Source organism: Notolepis coatsorum (genome assembly GCF_963971535.1).
Source record: "Notolepis coatsorum genome assembly, chromosome: 14".
In the NCBI taxonomy this organism is placed as follows: domain Eukaryota; kingdom Metazoa; phylum Chordata; class Actinopteri; order Aulopiformes; family Paralepididae; genus Notolepis; species Notolepis coatsorum.
Genome location: NC_140178.1, coordinates 2,190,634 through 2,209,718, shown reverse-complemented (window position 1 = coordinate 2,209,718; position 19,085 = coordinate 2,190,634). Strand labels below are relative to the sequence as shown.

At 45.6% G+C, this 19,085-nt stretch overlaps 1 protein-coding gene across 1 annotated transcript; it reads right to left on the bottom strand.

Moving 5' to 3' along the window:
* Window positions 1-12,759: 12,759 nt before the first annotated feature.
* LOC311240805 (galactosylgalactosylxylosylprotein 3-beta-glucuronosyltransferase 1-like) lies at window positions 12,760-13,656 on the bottom strand (the record flags this gene model as incomplete). Its single annotated transcript, XM_084329393.1, has 1 exon — window positions 12,760-13,656. The coding sequence occupies one exon, from the start codon at window positions 13,654-13,656 to the stop codon at window positions 12,760-12,762; it is 897 nt and encodes a 298-aa protein (XP_084185519.1).
* Window positions 13,657-19,085: the final 5,429 nt, after the last annotated feature.

The following is a 19,085-nucleotide window of genomic DNA, read 5'->3' as shown; positions in this document are numbered from 1 at the left end:
CCTTGTGTTTACTGCACCTGGTCCTTGTGTTTACTGCACCTTGTGTATACTGCACCTTGTGTTTACTGCACCTGGTCCTTGTGTATACTGTACCTAGTGTATACTGCACCTTGTGTATACTGCACCATGTGTTTACTGCACCTTGTGTCTACTGTACCTTGTATTTACTGTACCTTGTATTTACTCTGCACCTTGTGTATACTGCACCTTGTGTATACTGCACCTTGTGTTTACTGCACCTTGTGTATACTGCACCTTGTGTATACTGCACCTTGTGTTACACTCCCAGACCAGCTCAAGGCTGGGAGAGTCAACACCACAGACACAGTGTGAACAATGGGTCTCGCTGTCCCAGACAAGGAACAGTGGTATCATGGCGCCATCTAGCGATCACCTACAGATGATGCACGCTGTGGTGATAAATCTCCTGAACAGTATGCTGTCGTTGCATTTATTGTTGATGTTACAATTGTTATCTGTTTAGGTTGTTCTCTGTGTTTGTATCTCTGATTCGGTGGGTTGTATAGCCTAGTCCTTGTTCCTGTTGTGTTTGATTATGGTATTAGTTCTTATTTCCTTTCTTCCCCCAGCTGTCGTCCATTATTAATTAGTGTTAATTAGTGTCAGTATTTATTGCTTGTGGTTTGTTGGGATGGTTGTGGTATCATTCCTCCTTGTTACCTGTTCCTGTGATGTCTTTGTCAAACGTCGTCCTTGCCCTGTAGTTGAGTTCTGTCTAAAGTAAGTGTATATTAGTTTTCTGTTTTATTGTGTAGTAACTTCCTAGCTTAATCGTCCTACTCTGCGTCGTCCTACTCTGCGTTGTGATTTAAACCTTACAAAGCTCTTGGAAGTACTACTCTCGCCAAATGCAGATAACCAATGTATAATCTGGTTTCTGCTCGTACACCTGAGAGAGAACCACGGCGCGGCCGTTGAATAAATCGAAGTCCGAGCAGTTTGAAGAGAATCCGTTTTTAATGAAAAAGGATTTCAATCAGATGTTACAAAAGAAATAATGTGCAATGAACCTACGAGATGCATCCCCTATGCCGGAGGTTCGTAGAATTCAGGCTAAATTCTCAATAAAAAGGCTTGTCTATAAACATTCTCGTGTCTCGGCTTCTTCAACGGTAGATTTGCTGCGTCGGTCTCTCTGCTGCTGGGTCTAGTGGAGAAAAAGAGTGTGTATTCTGTAGTTGCTTCCTGGTCTGGTCTCGTGGGTTTTTTTTGTCTCTCTCCTAGCGAGGAGTTTGGCCATATCCAAATTTAGGCTCCGCCTCTAATGTTACGGCAAGCGGGCGTTTCCAAAACTCGCCTCGAGCTTTCTCATTGGAGAACACTTGTTTTTAGCTCTCCATTGGCTAAATCACTACAGTGACGTTTTGAACTGATTAGGTCACAGAGTGGATTCAAACGGTCCCTCTTTGATCAAATTGTCCCTTTGTTTCAGAAGAGACAGCTGCCCCCCCCCTTAGGGCTTGTCTGGCGCCTTACAAGGCAGTTTCTTTAGTATCTTTGTATTCAATCTGTTCTGACCAGATGGTTCTAGAGCACTGGGTTGTAAAATCACCCATTTGTTGACTTTCCCAGGAAGATCAAACGGTCACTATCTCTCACTTAATCAGCGCCTGCCTGTTTCATCTTCACCTGAGGAAGTCTGAGACAGGCAGCTGCGGTATCAAGTGAGCGATGTGTCTCTTGTTTCTTGTGTTATAGAGATAGAGGAGCGGGGGAGAGATTTTGTGAATGTATAGTACCTCTTGTTGTTTGCCATTCTGTAATCGTTGATTGTTGTACAATAATAATATATACACAGTTTGCTTTGGTGGAAATCTACCACAATTGCTCTTTTATTTCGTGTGTTCAGTCCGTCTTCTGGTTAGGTTTTGTATTTAGAGCCAGCGCGGCTGTGCCTATTGTTTGTGCTTGAATGTACATTTGTCATGTTGCTAAGTAAAAGCTCTTTAAATCGTGACCGTCGTCTCCTGCCTCATTCCCTGCTCGCTCTCGTCCTGCTGCCTTGGGTTCTACCTCCACCTTACCCCGTCGTAACAGAATGACGCCACCATTGCTGAACCCTGCGGACAGATTGAAGGGCACTATGAGTGTACTCCTTAAGTTGATGGAGGGCGATATGGCTAGCTACAACCCAGCTAAATGGGTATTTTTGTTTAAGACCATCCAATCCATAGTGGACCAGAATCCGGATCGCAGTCCTCATGGAGAGGCATAATTGCCCCCCAGCCTCTGATCTATGTCGTATTCGTGGTCCTGCATCCACAGCGAACCCAGCCCCTACCGTTAGCCTAGCTCCTGCAGTTAGCCAGGTCCTCCCAGCTAGCATTACCATCACGGTTAGCCTAGCTCCTGAAGCTAACCAGGCCTCAATAGCTAGCGCAGCTAGCCTAGCCAGCATAGCACTTGCGGCTAGCAAGTCACATAAGGCTAGCAAGTCTAAGAGGAGTGGCACAACACAGAGAGCTAGCGTAGGCCCTACTGCTAGTGTGGCTCCTGCTACTAGTGAAGCTTTGGTAGCTACTCCCTTAGCTCCGGCTAGTGTAGCCCTTGCGGGTAGCACAGTACCAGCACCTAGCACTGCACAGGCAGCTAACCAAACCTTCACTGCCAGCCTGGTTCCTGCTAGGGCAGCTCCGGCTGTTACTGTTCCTTCTCCAGCCCCTACGCCACGTCTCGCCGCCAAGACCGGTCCAGTCTCCACGCTCTACCCAGCCCAGGTGCTCCCCGGCAGGGGGCCTGAGGAGGCAGGACGCCCAGCCCAGGCACTCCCCAGCAGGGGACCAGAGGAGGCAGGACGCCCAGCCCAGGCACTCCCCAGCAGGGGACCAGAGGAGGCAGGACGCCCAGCCCAGGTGCTCCCCAGCAGGGGGCCAGAGGAGGCAGGACGCCTCTGCCCAACCTCTACACCTGGTCTGGCTGCTACGCCGGGTCCCCGCTCCTCAACTGGTCCTGGCTTCTCGTCTGATCCTGGTTCCTCCTCGACTGGTCCTGGCTCCCCGTCTGGTCCAGCCCTACGCCGTGATCGGCGCCGTGGTCCTTGCCGTGGTCCTCGCCGTGGTCTGCGCTGTGGTCTGCGCTGGATCCAATTCCGGGGGTCGTCGCCGTCGCACCTCCCCCGATACGGTTCCTAGTCCAGCGACGGGAGGGTCCCTCGTCCGGGATCCTGCTCCGGGGTCCTTGCCCTCGCCCCTTGGCTCCAGATTTCCTGACCGACCCCCTGTTTCTCTCCCCGCCTCCCCTCTCCGGGCCTCTGTCCATGTCCCCACCCCCCCTCGTCGGGCCTCTGTTCCCGGGTCCATCCCCCCTGTCTGGGTCTTTGTTCCCGTCCCCACCCCCCCTCGTCGGGCCTCTGTCCCCAGGTCCAGCCCCCCTCTCCGGGCCTCTGTCCCCAGGTCCAGCCCCCCTCTCCGGGCCTCTGTCCCCAGGTCCACCCCCCCTCTCCGGGCCTCTGTTCCCATTCCCACCCCCCCTCTCCGGGCCTCTGCACCCGTTTTCAACCCCCCTGGATGCTATGCCCCTCCTGGGTTCTTTCCTCAAACTCCCGGTCCCAGTTCTCCGGGTCCTCGTCCCCTTAATGTCAGTATTTATTGCTTGTGGTTTGTTGGGATGGTTGTAGCGTCATTCCTCCTTGTTACCTGTTCCTTACAGCCAGATTGGACATTGTTGTAAAACGCAAGCGATCGATCATTGAATGTGGCTACTTGAACGCACACTGTATTGCTAATCAATAATACTAATCGGCGTCCCCCGCCACCCCCATTTCATCCATAGATGCTCTGTAATAGTCCGGATGCTAAGCAGTTTGTTTTATTTCATTCGTATATATACAACAGAAATGCCGTTCGATATAACGTGACTAGCCTTTAGACGAAAACTGCGATAAAGCTTATATTCACGACGCTATAAAATGACAACCAACCGATGGATTTTTCTTTAAGCCATTATGAAGGCACGGTTTATGCACTCAAGTGACAATGAGAATGGACAGATAGCAATACTATAAAGTATATATATAGCTATCCAAAAGTACATCGGTTTGTTGACAAACCCTGGTCCTCTAGAACCATATTACACTGCAAACCGTGGTCGTCAAAGTGTTAATGAACTACATCTGGAGGGAAGGTTCTGTGATGTGGTTATTAAAGTCAACAGCACTGAGTTTAACACCCACAAGAACATCCTGTGTGGCCTCAGTGCCTATTTCAGGTAAGTTTAGCTTGGTTCAGGTTAGCTTGGTTCAGGTTAGCTTGGTTAGTAAAAAGATACTATACTGTAATTAATTATTATCTTTATTTTATTGTCTTATTTTTCTTTATTTCTATTATTTTTACTTAAATATTTTATTATCGTTGTTATCATTGTTTTATGTATTTTTTTTTTATATTTTTTTTGTTCTTTTGTAATGTCTTATTTTAGTGTTATTACATTTTTTCTTATTGTTTACTATCTAATTTAGCTATTTTATTATTTTAATTATTATTTTATTTGTAATTGTTTTATTGTCTTATGTTATTGACTTACTGTTTGTCTTATTTAGCTATTTTTACTATCTTATCTAGTTGTTTTATTACCGTTTTTATCATTTTAATGTCTTATCATTTCCATCCTTATGGAGTGATTGTAATTATTTTCTTATTTTCTTTTTTATCCTTTTGTTTCGTTTTTTGTGTAAAGCACTTTGAGCTGCAATCTGTATGAATGGTGCTATATAAATAACGTTATTATTTTACATTTATTTTTGTTTAACACTTTGGGTGCCATGGGTTAAATTCATGATATACCATAGATTGCCAGCTCTATTTGTCTATGGAGAAGTACCCCTTCTTTGCATGGCTATAACTTTTTAAATTCTATTGCTACATTGCCATTATTAGGGCCCATTCAAAGTCCTATATGTATTGTTCATTGTGTAGCAACGTTAAACTTTTTCATTCACATATTCATAGTAAAGTATGGTCTAATGTATAAGTATGTTTTCATCTCTTTCTGCAGCTTTCTCCAGAATGTGATCTATAGCCCCAAATGCATTATATTGATGATGAAATACAGTTTGATGGCAATCGGGGCGATATAAAAAATTTCAATTGGACGTACTTCTAGAATGATCTACGTATGATCTGATGATGACCGGATGGGCGGGGGATCGTTTATAATTCCGTGGGCAGCGTTATATCATTCATCTAGTGTGGGTCATATGTTCATCATAACAGTTTATATGGAACACGTTCAAAAATAACGCTGAATCTTACCGGATCTTCCTCGCGCCGTTGGACGATCAGCGTGGTGTAGACCGTTTTCGATTATGGGATGTTTATCCTGATGAACCATTTCCAGCTTGTATAATACTATATATACGTCCAAATCATGTTGTTTATCGAGTTATTGGCAATGGATCGCTATATATTGTGACGAGCCAGAGTGCCGGCAGCCAAACCGAGTGCCCGGAAGTAATATGGCCGACCAGCACAACCTCCACAGCACTTCCTGTTTGGCGATTGCGCCGATCGGCCACCAGATGGTGCTCCTGAACCGCCAGAGAGCTCAGTGGGTCCTCCTGGTGGATCTCAGGCCAGCGGAGGGGAAATATGAATCCGATCACAGATTTTTGAAATATTGATATTAAAGACGCTGTAAAGCGTCCTTCGGCAACTTGAGCATGGCCGGGAATGACGCTGGAAAAGCGTTTTCCGGCACCCAAAGTGTTAAATTAAAAAATATATATTTTAAGACTTCTAAAGAATGTCATGTTTTTAGACATAATATCTATATTATTCAAATGGGAGCTAAATATATTATACTTTATTATTATATTACATTATTTTACTACTATTACAGTAGTCGACTGCCATATGATGAATTGAAAATGGGGGACCCTGATGTAAACAAGACGAAAGTCTTTCTCTGGTCTGCATCCCCTTAACAATTGTATGTATTGAGCTGTACTGTACTGTACCCATTCTGCAATCTGTTAATAAACTTTTCAATCAATCAATCAACGTCTTAGTCGAATGCAAAAAAGAATATATATTATTATTATTATAATTTGTTTTAGTTTTTTTTGTATTTTTTTTATCATTCTTTCCAAAAGAAAAGAGGCCTAGAAGTGTGGCTAACGCTAATGGTATGCATACCAGAGGCTAACTGCCTAATAAAACAGGCACAGAGGCACTGAAAGAGGATTTCACCCATCTAATGAACACACTAGACTAGACAAATATCAAGATGTATCCATCAGTGGACCAATTGCATGCTTTTGCAGAGGACAAGAAGCCTTCCGTCGACTCCTTCAGACATTAAGCACCCCCACAGCCCAAATGGAATGATAAAAAAAATATTAAAAAAATAATAATTATTATACTTTTATTTTTATTTTTCATAGTCGACTAATAGTCGACTATCGGCTAATTTTGGTGAGTACAAGTCGACTATACAAATCCTTAGTCGGGACAGCCCTAATATTATACATATTATTTATATTATTCAAATAGAACTCAAACATGTTCCGTTGTGATGTCACAGTATGATGTCACAGTATGATGTCATAATCAAACATTCTAGATTCTTCTAGAACATTTGTGTATATTCAACAATTCTCTCAGAAGATCTCAGATCTCAGAAGACAAGTGAAGATCTCACTTGTTGTTTCCGGCTACTTGTCTGTAAGCTTGAATATATTCTGTAGATACAATTTTTAAATCCCCACATGGAAAAGGAAACAATGTCCTGTACAATCCTTAATGAACTGCGTCTGGAGGGAAGGTTCTGTGATGTGGTTATTAAAGTCAACAGCACTGAGTTTAACGCCCACAAGGTCATCCTGTGTTGCTGCAGCGACTATTTCAGGTACGTTTAGCTTGGTTCAGGTTAGCTTGGTTCAGGTTAGCTTGGTAGGGATGGATGTGTCCATCATCTTAGACGCTTCAATGAATTAATTTGATTTGAATAATTTACTTTGACTGTGCTAAGACCCTATACTGTACTTCTCCTGTAGAAAGATACTATACTGTACTTCTACTGTAGAAAGATATTATACTTCTACTGTGCTAAGACCCTATACTTCTACAGTGAAAATATATTAGTACACAGGACAGAATGTTGCTTACTGTTTACTCATCAGATATCTCTATACTCTGCATCCCACAGAAACCTCTTCACTCGAATGGAGGGGAGCGACTCAGAGAACCCAGTCTACAGTATCCCTGGGGTGTCCCCGGGTATGATGCAGCTCATCATAGAGTACGCCTACACACACTTTGTGCCGGTGACAGCAGAGAACGTGGAAGACCTTCTGGTGGCTGCAGACCAGCTTCTCGTCACTGGAATAGTAGCAGCATGCTATGACTTCCTAGAGGGCCAGCTGTCTCTGGAAAACTGTGTTGGCATCTGGAGGTTCGCGGACATCTACTACTGCCCTGACCTGAGGCGCAAGGCCCAACTCTTCATCGTGTGCCACTTTGAGGAGATGCTGCGCGTCTCACAGGAGTTTGTAGAGCTATCCCTGCAGCAACTGGTGGACATCATCGAGAGGGATGACCTGAACATGAAGAGCGAGGAGACGGTGTTCGAGGCCGTCCTCCATTGGATCGACCACTCCCGTGAGGAGCGTAAAACACACATCCCTTTGCTGCTGCCCAAGGTAACTAATTGTATTACTGTGCATTGCATTAAAACAACACTAGGTTCCCTAGTACAGTGGTTCTCAAACATTTGGGTCCAAACTGTTCCCTAGCAACAGAATTCCAGTGAAACCGCCTACAACCGCTGTCTAAGTTGTACCCGCTGTCTGCTTGTCTCTCCCCAGGTTCGCATGGGCTTGATGAGGCCTGACTACTTCCTGAACAACGTCCAGAACAACCCTGTGGTGAGGGACAACCATGACTGCAGGGCCCTCATCCTCAGCGTCCTGAACCCCCCTGGTTCCGACAGGCTCCCAAACCCCCTGACCCGCCCACGCCTGCCCAAGGAGGTCCTATTGGCCATCGGCGGCTGGAGTGGCGTCAGCACGACCAATGCCATGGATGCTTACGATATCCGAGCCGGTGGATGGATGGACGTGAGCGTTGAGGTGGAGAGTCCCCGGGCCGTCCACGGCACCGCTTATGTCCACGGTCTGGTCTACTGCGTCGGCGGCAAGAACGACGTAGAGTATTTCAGCAGTGTGCGCAGGTTCAACCCCGTCACTCGCAGCTGGCTGCAGGCGGCTCCCATGCACTCACGCCGTGCTTACGTCAGCGTGGTCGCATTGGACGGCTGTATCTACGCCATGGGAGGGTCTGACGGACACGTGCTACTGAACACCGCCGAGCGCTACGAACCTGAAACCAACCAGTGGACACTGATCTCACCCATGCTGAGGCGCAGGAGCGACGCAGGGGCAGCAGCCCTCCAGGGCAAGGTGGGTGGAACTGAGGAACACAAGGTGGTAGATGAACCCAAGGAACTGTTAGATCAGAAATCAGAAATGTCTTTATTGCCAAGTAAGCTTGCACATACAAAAAAATTGTCTGGGTACTTTGGTGCATCAACATTAACAGACAATTAAAGTAGAATGAAATAAAATGGAATCTATAAACTAAATTAGAATATTCTTTCTTATTATAGGTTTACATCTGTGGTGGCCTCAACTGGCCAGAGCGTCTGCTCACAGCTGAGTGCTACAGCCCAGACACCAACCAGTGGACTTTGATCGCCCCCATGAGCAGCAGGCGTGCCGGAGTGGGAGTCACTGCGTACAGAGGACAAGTCTATGCGGTAGGTGCACACGGAGACAAATGCTTTATACTAGATATTTTTATAGATATGTATAATTTGACTTGCAATGCTGCTGTGATGCCCCCATTTCCCTAAGTGGATTAATACAGTGTCTGCCTGCCTGCCTTAACCACATACTAAAACATTCCTCTCATGTGTCCTGTCCTCAGGTGGGAGGGTTTGACGGTGAAATCGACCTGCGTAGCGCGGAGGCCTACAGCCCCTTGACTGACTCCTGGCGTGCCCTGCCCACCATGCTCACCCCCCGCAGCCAGTTTGGCATCACGGTGCTGGACGACCTGCTCTTCGTGGTCGGAGGCAACTGTGGCTCCACCATCATCTCCAACGTGGAGCGCTACGACCAGAGCAGCGACAGGTGGACTGCAGCCGAGGACATGAAGATCGAGCGCAGTGGCCTAAGCTGCTGCATAATGCATGGCCTGCCTAACATGAGCCAGTACGCCGCTCCCCGTGACGCCCTGCAGTGACCCCTGGAGGAGGACGAGGAAGCAGCGGGAGGATCCATCTAAGAACCTAAAACATTTATTAGACCAGTCCAAAAGAAGTCCTAAGAAATTAATAAATGACTATCAGCCAAAGGTGGTGACATTTCTTTCTTCTAGTATTTCCGACAATATCTGTTTTTAGTTTGTGTAATGCACATAATATGAGTACTTACACCCCCAACCCAAGCAGATTGCAGCTCACTCTCTCTATATGGAGGCTACCATCTCTCCTCACTGAAAGATACTGGACACCTGACAAACACACACACACACACACACACACACACATGCAAGCACATGGTACAGTAAGACAATGATTACATAGTAAACATCAATATACACACATAAGCAAATACACACAAGACGGCAAGCACACACACACACATGCACATGCATGCACATACACACTGACATACCAATGCATACACATATGAACATAGTTTGTGTAAATAATATGTACAGTATACAGTATAAAAACCTCACTTCCGTATTCTTCATTTCTGTGAATAAATCACAATCAGTGTGTTGGTTTGATCAAATCAAGGTTTTCAAGGTCACAGTGGTTCTCAAAGTGGGGTCCGGGGACCTCCAGGGGTGGCATATTAACTCTCAATGTGGGGTCCTTAACATATTAACTGCCACGCAGTTTGCCCCTCTCATGCCCATCTCTGCCACCACTCTAAGCCTATGGAGATGTTCACCTTCTTTGCAGGGCTATAACTTTTTAAATTGTATTGCTAAATTGACATTACTATGGCCCATTCAACATCGATTATCCATCGTTCAGGATGTAGGAACGTTATACTTTTTCATTCAAACATTCATACGAAAATACCGTCTAGAATATAAGTATGTTTTTATCGTTTTCTGCAGTAATTCCTAGAACGCTAGTTATAGGCCTAAACGCATATATAGATTATCAACTGCCGTTTGTTGCCGATACAAGCTATATTAAAAAATTCAACTGTATACGATCCTAAACGTTATGACTCATCATGCGCGGATGAACGGGGGGGGGGGGTCGTTTATAATTCCGTGATCGTCAGTAAATGCTTTATGTAGTATGGGTTGATTTATTGATCAGATGGTTTGTAAATAAAGACATGTACAATCGGGCTGAAAATAACGTTAGTTGCCTCTTACCGTTCGCCGATGAGACTGGAGGAAAAAGATCCCACTTATTTGACGTTGATCGACTAGATCCATTTCCGGTTAGTATGGCGCAATAAACGCCCAAATCATATCGATTATTGAGTCATGGCAGCGATCCATATACACGGATGTGTGTCTAGAGTCCCGCAACGATATGTGACTGCCGGACGGATTTCCCAGATGCACCGAGATCACCAGATCCATTTCCGGTTGTAACTTGCCCGATCATCCACCAGGCGACGGTGTTGAAGCGTTGCACTGTTGTGCAGGCTCCCACTGTATCAGCAGAGGCTGGGTGGCGGAATTATGAATACCATGGCGAAAAAATTAAATATGATCTCAATAACGTCGTGCAGCGTGGTTTGGCAGAATTAGCATGGACATCAAACACGTCGTACGCCGTTTATGGCGGTGGATGTGTTAACATGAAAACATGTACAGTAATATGTGAAGGGAATGTTAAGTGTGTGTCACCAGACAGCAGTTATGAATTGACTGCATTTATATAGCGCTTTTACCCAAAGCACTTTATAACTTAACCCATTCACTCACATAAACACACACAGACAGCACACCTACCTGCTGCTCTGGCTAACACCCTGTTCTCCATCAGACCAGAGCACTAACTGTGTGAACCCAGGACAGCCAACACATTAGACGCACATGATGTCATCAACCATGTGTGTGTGCGTGTTGTGTGTGTGTCTGTGTGTCTGTGTGTGTGTCTGTGTGTGTGTGTGTGTGTCCAACTGTCCATGTGTGTGTGTGTGTGTGTGTCTGTGTGTGTCCATGTGTGTGTACACATAAGTGTATGTATGCCTGCATGTGTGTGTAAAGGATACGTGTGAGAGTGCTTGGTTGCTATAAACACACAAACACACACACACAAACACACACACACAAACACACACACACATAACACACACACACACAAATGGTTGATGACATCATGTGCGTCTAATGTGTTGGCTGTCCTGGGTTCACACAGTTAGTGCTCTGGTCTGATGGAGAACAGGGTGTTAGCCAGAGCAGCAGGTAACAACCTCACTATATATTCACCCTCACTATATATTCACCCTCACTATATATTCACCCTCACTATATAATCACCCTCACTATATATTCACCCTCACTATATATTCACACCCTCACTATATATTCACCCTCACTATATATTCACTCTCACTATATATTCACCTTCACTATATATTCACTCTCACTATATATTCATCCTCACTATATAATCACCCTCACTATATATTCACCCTCACTATATATTCACTCTCACTATATATTCACCTTCACTATATATTCACTCACTATATATTCATCCTCACTATATATTCACTCTCACTATATATTCACTCTCACTATATATTCACTCTCACTATATATTCACCCTCACTATATATTCACCCTCACTATATATTCACCCTCACTATATATTCACTCTCACTATATATTCACCCTCACTATATATTCACCCTCACTATATATTCATCCTCACTATATATTCACCCTCACTATATATTCACCTTCACTATATATTCACCCTCACTATATATTCACCCTCACTATATATTCACCCTCACTAGCACCCCCTTGTGGTGCTGAGAGACGGGAGTCTGAGGCGGTGTCACGGAGCCGAAGGTAACTCCTTTAATATTCATCAGCACGACTACAAGATACAATACGTTACTAGAAAGCTAAACAGAATGCCGAGAGATGGGAGTCGGAGACGGTGGCTCGAGGCAGAGCGAATAGTATTTATTGAGTACACCTACACGATACAGTATGTTACTGGAAAGCTAGAATGACAGGAACTGCCACCGCTTAAATAAGAATGTTCGATGTTCTAGAATGTTCTACTATGACATCATCACAAACGTGCCAGAATGTTCTGGCGGAACTAATGTTCTAGAATGTTCCTAACAATAGTCCGTGGATGAATTATGTACCATTACGATCACTACAATAGCAGCCGTTAGGTAGGAACCAAACTTGAACTGAACACAGAGGCACAGTTACACTCGCACCAAACATATCACTTGTATATGATTCTTACAATAACTTAAGAGACAACATACTGCATCGAAAGTAACCAAAGACTAAAATACAATAACTACGGCCCTTGGCCTCCATGGGAAAAATCACCTCAGACTGCGCCTGGAGGGAGAGAGAAAAAGATAGAGAAAGATAAGAGGGAGAAAGAAACTTCATTCTGCTTCCACCAGCGGTGATTAACGACGTGCGCTGAGGGAGAGACTCAGTCTTGCTTTTCCTCTCTGGGTCCACGGCCCACCGCCACCGTTGACAAGAGGAGACGTTGTCAAATTTCCACGTTGGGGTCCGTGAAGAAGCCTTCCTTTCCCTCGTTAACCAGGACGGGTTTCTCTGTTCTTGTGTGCCAAACGAGTATCTTAGTGCAATTAGCTGCTCTGGGCTCCAGGTCGTCGAGTGTGACCAGCTGTTGGAGCAAGCTGCTCTCCTGATAGTCTGCCTTCACCCCCCGCAGCGTGAAGTAGGCCTGGGGCTTGACGAGGAGGAGCCTCAGGTTTATGGCGAAACCCGCCATGTCGATGCCAAAGGGTCGCTGGGGGTCGTACACGGTCTTCCAGCCGTAGACCTTCCCTGCTGCGTTGACCTTGAGCGACTCGTAGCGCAGGCCGCCCACGAAGGCCACCGGCCACACGGACACCTTCCTAGTCGACCTCATCTCCTCGAACAGCTCCAGGCTGTAGGTGTTGTCGTCGTCCGCGAAGTAGACGATCCCCGCCGGGCTGCTGTTGGCGTTGAAGGTCTCCCTCAGCCAGCGCAGCGCCAGGTTCCTCTGGTTGGTGCCCCGGGGGAAGCGGTGTGTGTCGCCGGGCAGCTTATAGTCCCGGGGCGTCTCCACGTTGAGGTGGGTGTAGTTGAGGCCCGTGTCCCGGAGGAGCCGCGTGACTAGGGGCGTCCGCCGCTGGGAGTCCTCCACCAGGATCCAGTGCAGGTTGGGGACGTGGAGGAAGGTGTTGGCCAGGCGCGTCAGCTCCGCCTTCTGCACCGGCCGGCTGTAGGTGGGGGTGATGATGTGGATGGTGGGCAACACGTGGGACCAGGGCGGTGGCCGTGTGTACACCACCACCTCCACAATGTCCTTGTCCGAGGCGCGGTACTCCTTGGTGATGAGCAGAGTCCACGGTAACATGATCAACACGATGACAAGGATGTCTCTTCTCTTCGGCATCTCCAGCATTGGTTCTATGGCTCGGTATTACCTTATTGGCTGCATGCAATAGGAGAGGAAATTATGGACTTTAGCATCTGCTTTCTTGATCTTCTGTCTTGATGCTCTGAACTCTGTACGCGAAAGGCTGTTTGTGGCCGGAACTCCTACTTATATGGAAGTGCAAGGTTCTAGAATGTTCAGCTATGACATCATCACGAACGTTCCAGAATGTTGTGGCAAATGAGGTATTGAATGTGGTGCAAATCTCTTTAATAATAGATAAATATAAAGTGTGTTAAAGTGTCTAAAGTGAATAAAGTATAATAATAATAATAATAATAATAATAATAATAATAATAATAATAATAATAATAATAATAATAATAATAATAATAATAATAATAATAATAATAAAATTGCACCTCAAAGTGCTTCACAGCAGCAAAAAGAAAAGACAAATTGGCAGATCAAGAGCAATGTCTAAAGTGCAGACGTAAAATAAAATGGAACATTAAATCACGTAGTTTTTCACACCAGGATCACTAACATCCCTATAGGCCTCTTTTTATGGTTTGATCATCACACACAATATACAGTAGACTATTTAAAAATAGACGGTAATAAAAGAGCAAAATACAGAGTAAAAATAGATAAATAGAATAGTTAGTCGAATAGTATGGCTCTGCGATAGATTGGTTTACATCAGAAGAGCAAACTGGAGCAACACTAACAACTACAAGAATGTACCATAGAATTTATTCGCCTCTGAATTTAGCATTTCTACATAAAGCCCCTTTAATATTCACAATCCAGTCCCTAATTGTCTATTAATCACTGTGTTGAAATAAGGAATAGTGGATATTTGGGGGGATTTGTGTGGGAAATCTTGCCCTACACCTACAACGATAAAAAAATATATATATAATATGATTCACTGAGTTTGGACGTGCCTCGCTGTTGTCACTGCCGGCTAGAGTTACACGTCTTGTAAAGTATCCCACGGTTCTATAGCTGCCATCTTCCATCACCCGCCTGGCAGAAAGAAATACCTGAAAGACCTCAAAATGACTCATTCATAAAATGCGGTCGGGATAGAGAGAAAAAAACAGTTATGAACCTATATCCTGTTTTCCCTCGAAGCTCGTGCGAGTTCACTGAATATCGCAGATGATTCACGACACCACAGAGGTTCTGTTTGGTTTGAGAAAATACAACAACCAGAACAAAACAACACTGTATGTTAAATAGATGGGTTTTCTTTGTGATGCTGAAACAGCGTTAGGAGAACCTCCTGATTGTTTCAGGCAGCAGCCCTCGGGGGCGACGGGGCATTAGCACCGAGCAGGAGGAGGAGGTTTCAGCTCAGCCAGTGCAAAAACACATGAGTCAGTCTTCGGGGCAAATTGGATCTTACTACACGCAGCGGCGAACATCGGACCACCTATGATGAAGTCAGAACATTTGGTTTGTCACTTAGAGAGCTGTTTGAATTGGCCGCGGGCCGGATCTCACACCACGGGGGGCCGGACGGACGGACGGACGGAGGGTTCTTCTGGTTCAGGTCACGTCGGGCGAGAGGAGCACCGAGCACAGCCTCCTCTTCTACAACATTATTAACCTGAGAGAGCAATGGAAACTAGTATGGAAAATAACAGCAGTAAAAAACAACAACAATATAAATATTTCGGTTGCAAGTCATAATCATGATTCCCCCCCCCCAGGAATCACGTTAGACTCTCCCCCCCCCCAGGAATCACGTTACCCCCCCCCCCCCCCCCAGGAATCATGTTAGACTCTCCCCCCCCCCCCCCCCCCCCACCCCCCCAGGAATCACGTTACCCCCCCCAGGAATCATGTTAGGAGCCGAGCGCGACTCTCTCTCTCCCCAGGAATCACGTTAGACTCCCCCCACCCCAAGAATCATGTTAGGAGCCTTGCATCACGTGTCCCCTCCGGTACACAAGGAGGCAGCCGTCGCATCTTTTCACCTGCACAGCGTGATCTCTCAGCGGCGAGGAGTAACGCGTGGGAGGCTCATGCTGCCCCCGATACTTCCTGATTCTGCTGTACAGGCGCACCAACCGACCTGTAGGAGTCGCTGTCCACAACGTCCGATCCCCACCCACCGGCTTTCTCACCCCCTAACACTGCCAATTGTATTAGTATGAACGACCAGCCAAGCCGGAAGCAACGCCGAGAGCTGGGCTCGAACCCAGCATCTCCTGCGGTAGTGGCGAGCGCCTTGCCCACTGCGCCACTTAGCCGCCCCAATTCTCAGCAACTTCTATAGAAGTACAGTTGAGAGTGTCCTTACCAGCTCAATCACGGTCTGGTGTGGAAACTGCACTGCTAAGGAGAGGAAGGCACTCCAGCGAGTGATTAAAACTGCTCAGCACATATCAGGAGCAGCCTTCCCCTCACTACAGGACATTTACCACTCTACTCTACCAGGGCCACCAGGAGAGCACATCATTAACTCATCGACTGCCACGCTGTTTTTCCATCTTTACTCCCTGGCGCCAGCGTTATTGACCATTTTCACGATGTTTGCGGACCCATCGTATATTCTATATTATAGCTATGGAGACAATAGTATGGCTCATTTGACAGGCACTATTTATAGTCCAACAGGGACAAACCAGTTAATTTCTACATACTTTCGTTTGTGCGCTATTCCACGCTAAACATCGACCGGTTTCAGAATAATCCAGTCTCGTTTTCTAGATCGTGAGATATGAAATTAAATATGAAACCTATATTATTTCCAAATCAAGGGTATATCTATATACCATAATGTTTCCGATCACAAAGTCATCAAGGGGGGGGTTCGTTTTACGAAGCTGCGATCGTTACCAAAAGCATGTTTTAGGTTCGGTAAAATAGACCTTACCTTAGTCAGAAGGTACTCCAAAATGAATAATCCCAGTAGTTCCATCGCGATCGCCATTACTTGTGTGCATTGGGCCTGGCTATAATACGGGAAACAATAGGTTTCAGGCGAGCAGATCGGCGACAGATGGCTGTGTGCTGCTTCACTTTGAGGGGGAGGGGATTCCTGCAGCCGGAGGTACTGAGGTACTGAGAGACCCAGTTAAAAAGGTAAGCGATACTGCCACCTGTCGGGATTCGATCGTCATTGCAATTATAACGTAGGCAGCGGTGCCAGGGAGACACAGGCAGGTCCGCGCGAGTGTTTAGAATGGGAAAATCGAAAAAAGGATCTAAACCCGAACTATCTCGCGTTTGGCGCTCAGCGCTTGGATTTGAAACCCTAGAAAGTTCGGGTTTGGCGCAGAATGAGTTAAGGACAGTGCACACCCCGAACACAGACTCTTCAACCTCCTGCCATCAGGCAGGCGATACAGGAGTCTGAAAGCCAGAACTACGAGACTGACAAACAGTTTCTACCCACAGGCCATCAGGCTTATGAATGCCAGCTCCCACACCTAGCCCCCCCCCCCCCCCCCCCCCACACACACACACACTCTTTTTTGAACTGTGATCCCCCCCACCCCCCTCTTTTTCTTTGTGCCAGGCAGACACTCTGACCTGACTGCTGCTGTGACCTCACTGTCACCCTTCCCCCGAACTGTGACACTAAAGACACTTTTAACTGCTGCTGTGACCCATTGTCACCTCCATTTTTATATTGTAAACACTGTGAATCTGAACGTGCAATGTTACTCACTGTGCCTTGTATATTTACATTTAGTCATTTAGCTGAAACGCTTTTATCCAAAGCGACTTACAAGTTCTGTACGACAGGTCATCAGGAAGGGTACAACTCTATCAGCTGAGTAACAATGTTCATCAAGTGTTGAGTGCTACAGTGTAGGTTAGTATATTAGGACAAGTGCATGACAGTAAGGTTAGTTAGGGTTAGAGTTTTTATTTTATTTTATTTTTATTTCAGATAATGGTTGAAGAAGTGCGTCTTTAGTCGGCGGCGGAAGATTGGACGTGTTTCGGCTGTCCTAACTGGGATGGGTAGTTCATTCCACCATTGTGGGGCAAGGACTGAGAATAGGCGGGCAGGTTGCTCAACGAGGGGACAGAGCTTGTCGAAGGAGGTTGCAAGGGCTGAGAGGAGGGTGGAGGTTGCCATCTCTGTGGGGAGAGCAGAGAAGGTGTCACTCAAAGGTAGAGCGGATAGTATGTCAGTATATATCTTATATCCTTTTAAAAAAAAATTATCTATTTTTACCTTATTTTTTAGCACTCGCTTGTATTTAAATTGTAAACTTTTTTAGTTAAGTATTGTGTGATTTTGTGTGAAGGGCGGACTAGCAAAGTAAGATTTTCATTTTACGGCAAACTGTCTGTTTAACTGTGCACATGGCAATAAACAATCTTGAATCTTGAATCTTGAAAGGAGCCGAGAGCGAGAGACTCTCTCCCCGACACTTCACTAGTGTGTGTGCGTGTGTGTGCGTGTGTGTTTGCGTGTGTGTGTTTTATCTCAAAACTGCAAACATCAAACGTTCTTCTCCTAGCAGCTCGTTTTGGTTCATGAATGTATATTAGACTACTAGTTATTATTTATATCACACTGCCACCCGGTGGTCATGAAGGGGAAGTGTGTCATCCTCTCCCACCATAGTAATCATAAACCAGATAATCCACCTCTGACCTCTACCGGAGGACATCTCATATCCATAGCAGGACATCTCAGATCAAATTTGTCAGGCGAGTCATTATTTGACTAACGTTAACATTGAATGGTTTAAACTTTAAAGTCTCACTACCCCCCCCCCCCCCTCCTAATGGACAGTCTCCTCCCCACCGTAGCCTATGTATATATTTTCTCCCCACCGTATGTATATATTTTCTCCCACCCACCCACCCCTCCTAATGTACAGTCTCCTCCCCATCATATGTATATATTCTCTGTTAGGACCTATGGGTAACAGTACTGTATATTTGCATATCGTATATGTCACAAATGTAACAGTACTATATACCTGTATGTCATGTATGTCCCTATGTCATAATTGTCATGATGTCATGTATATGTTGTGTGTGTCATAAATGTCACGATGAATTGAAAATGGGGGACCCTGATGTAAACAAGACAAACGTCTTTCTCTGGTCTGCATCTCCTTAACAATTGTGTGTATTGAGCTGTACTGTATTGTACCCATTCTGCAATCTGTTAAATAAAGTTTTCATTCATTCATTCAAACACTACATTATTTTCTCCTCTTACCGCTGAAAGCTGCTGTATGCTTTCACAATATGATAGAATATGATAGAAGAATACCGTGGTCTTGTGTGGGCCACTGAGCGCATATTATATCGGATTTAATTTGTAGTAATGAATGGCTCACTCCTCCCTATAGCAGTTACGTCGGTAATTAACGGCACGTCATGCAGATAATCAGAACATTTGCGCTCAATATGTTCATGTTTATTTTTATTTTCAGGTCCCCATTATTCCTTTTATGCTC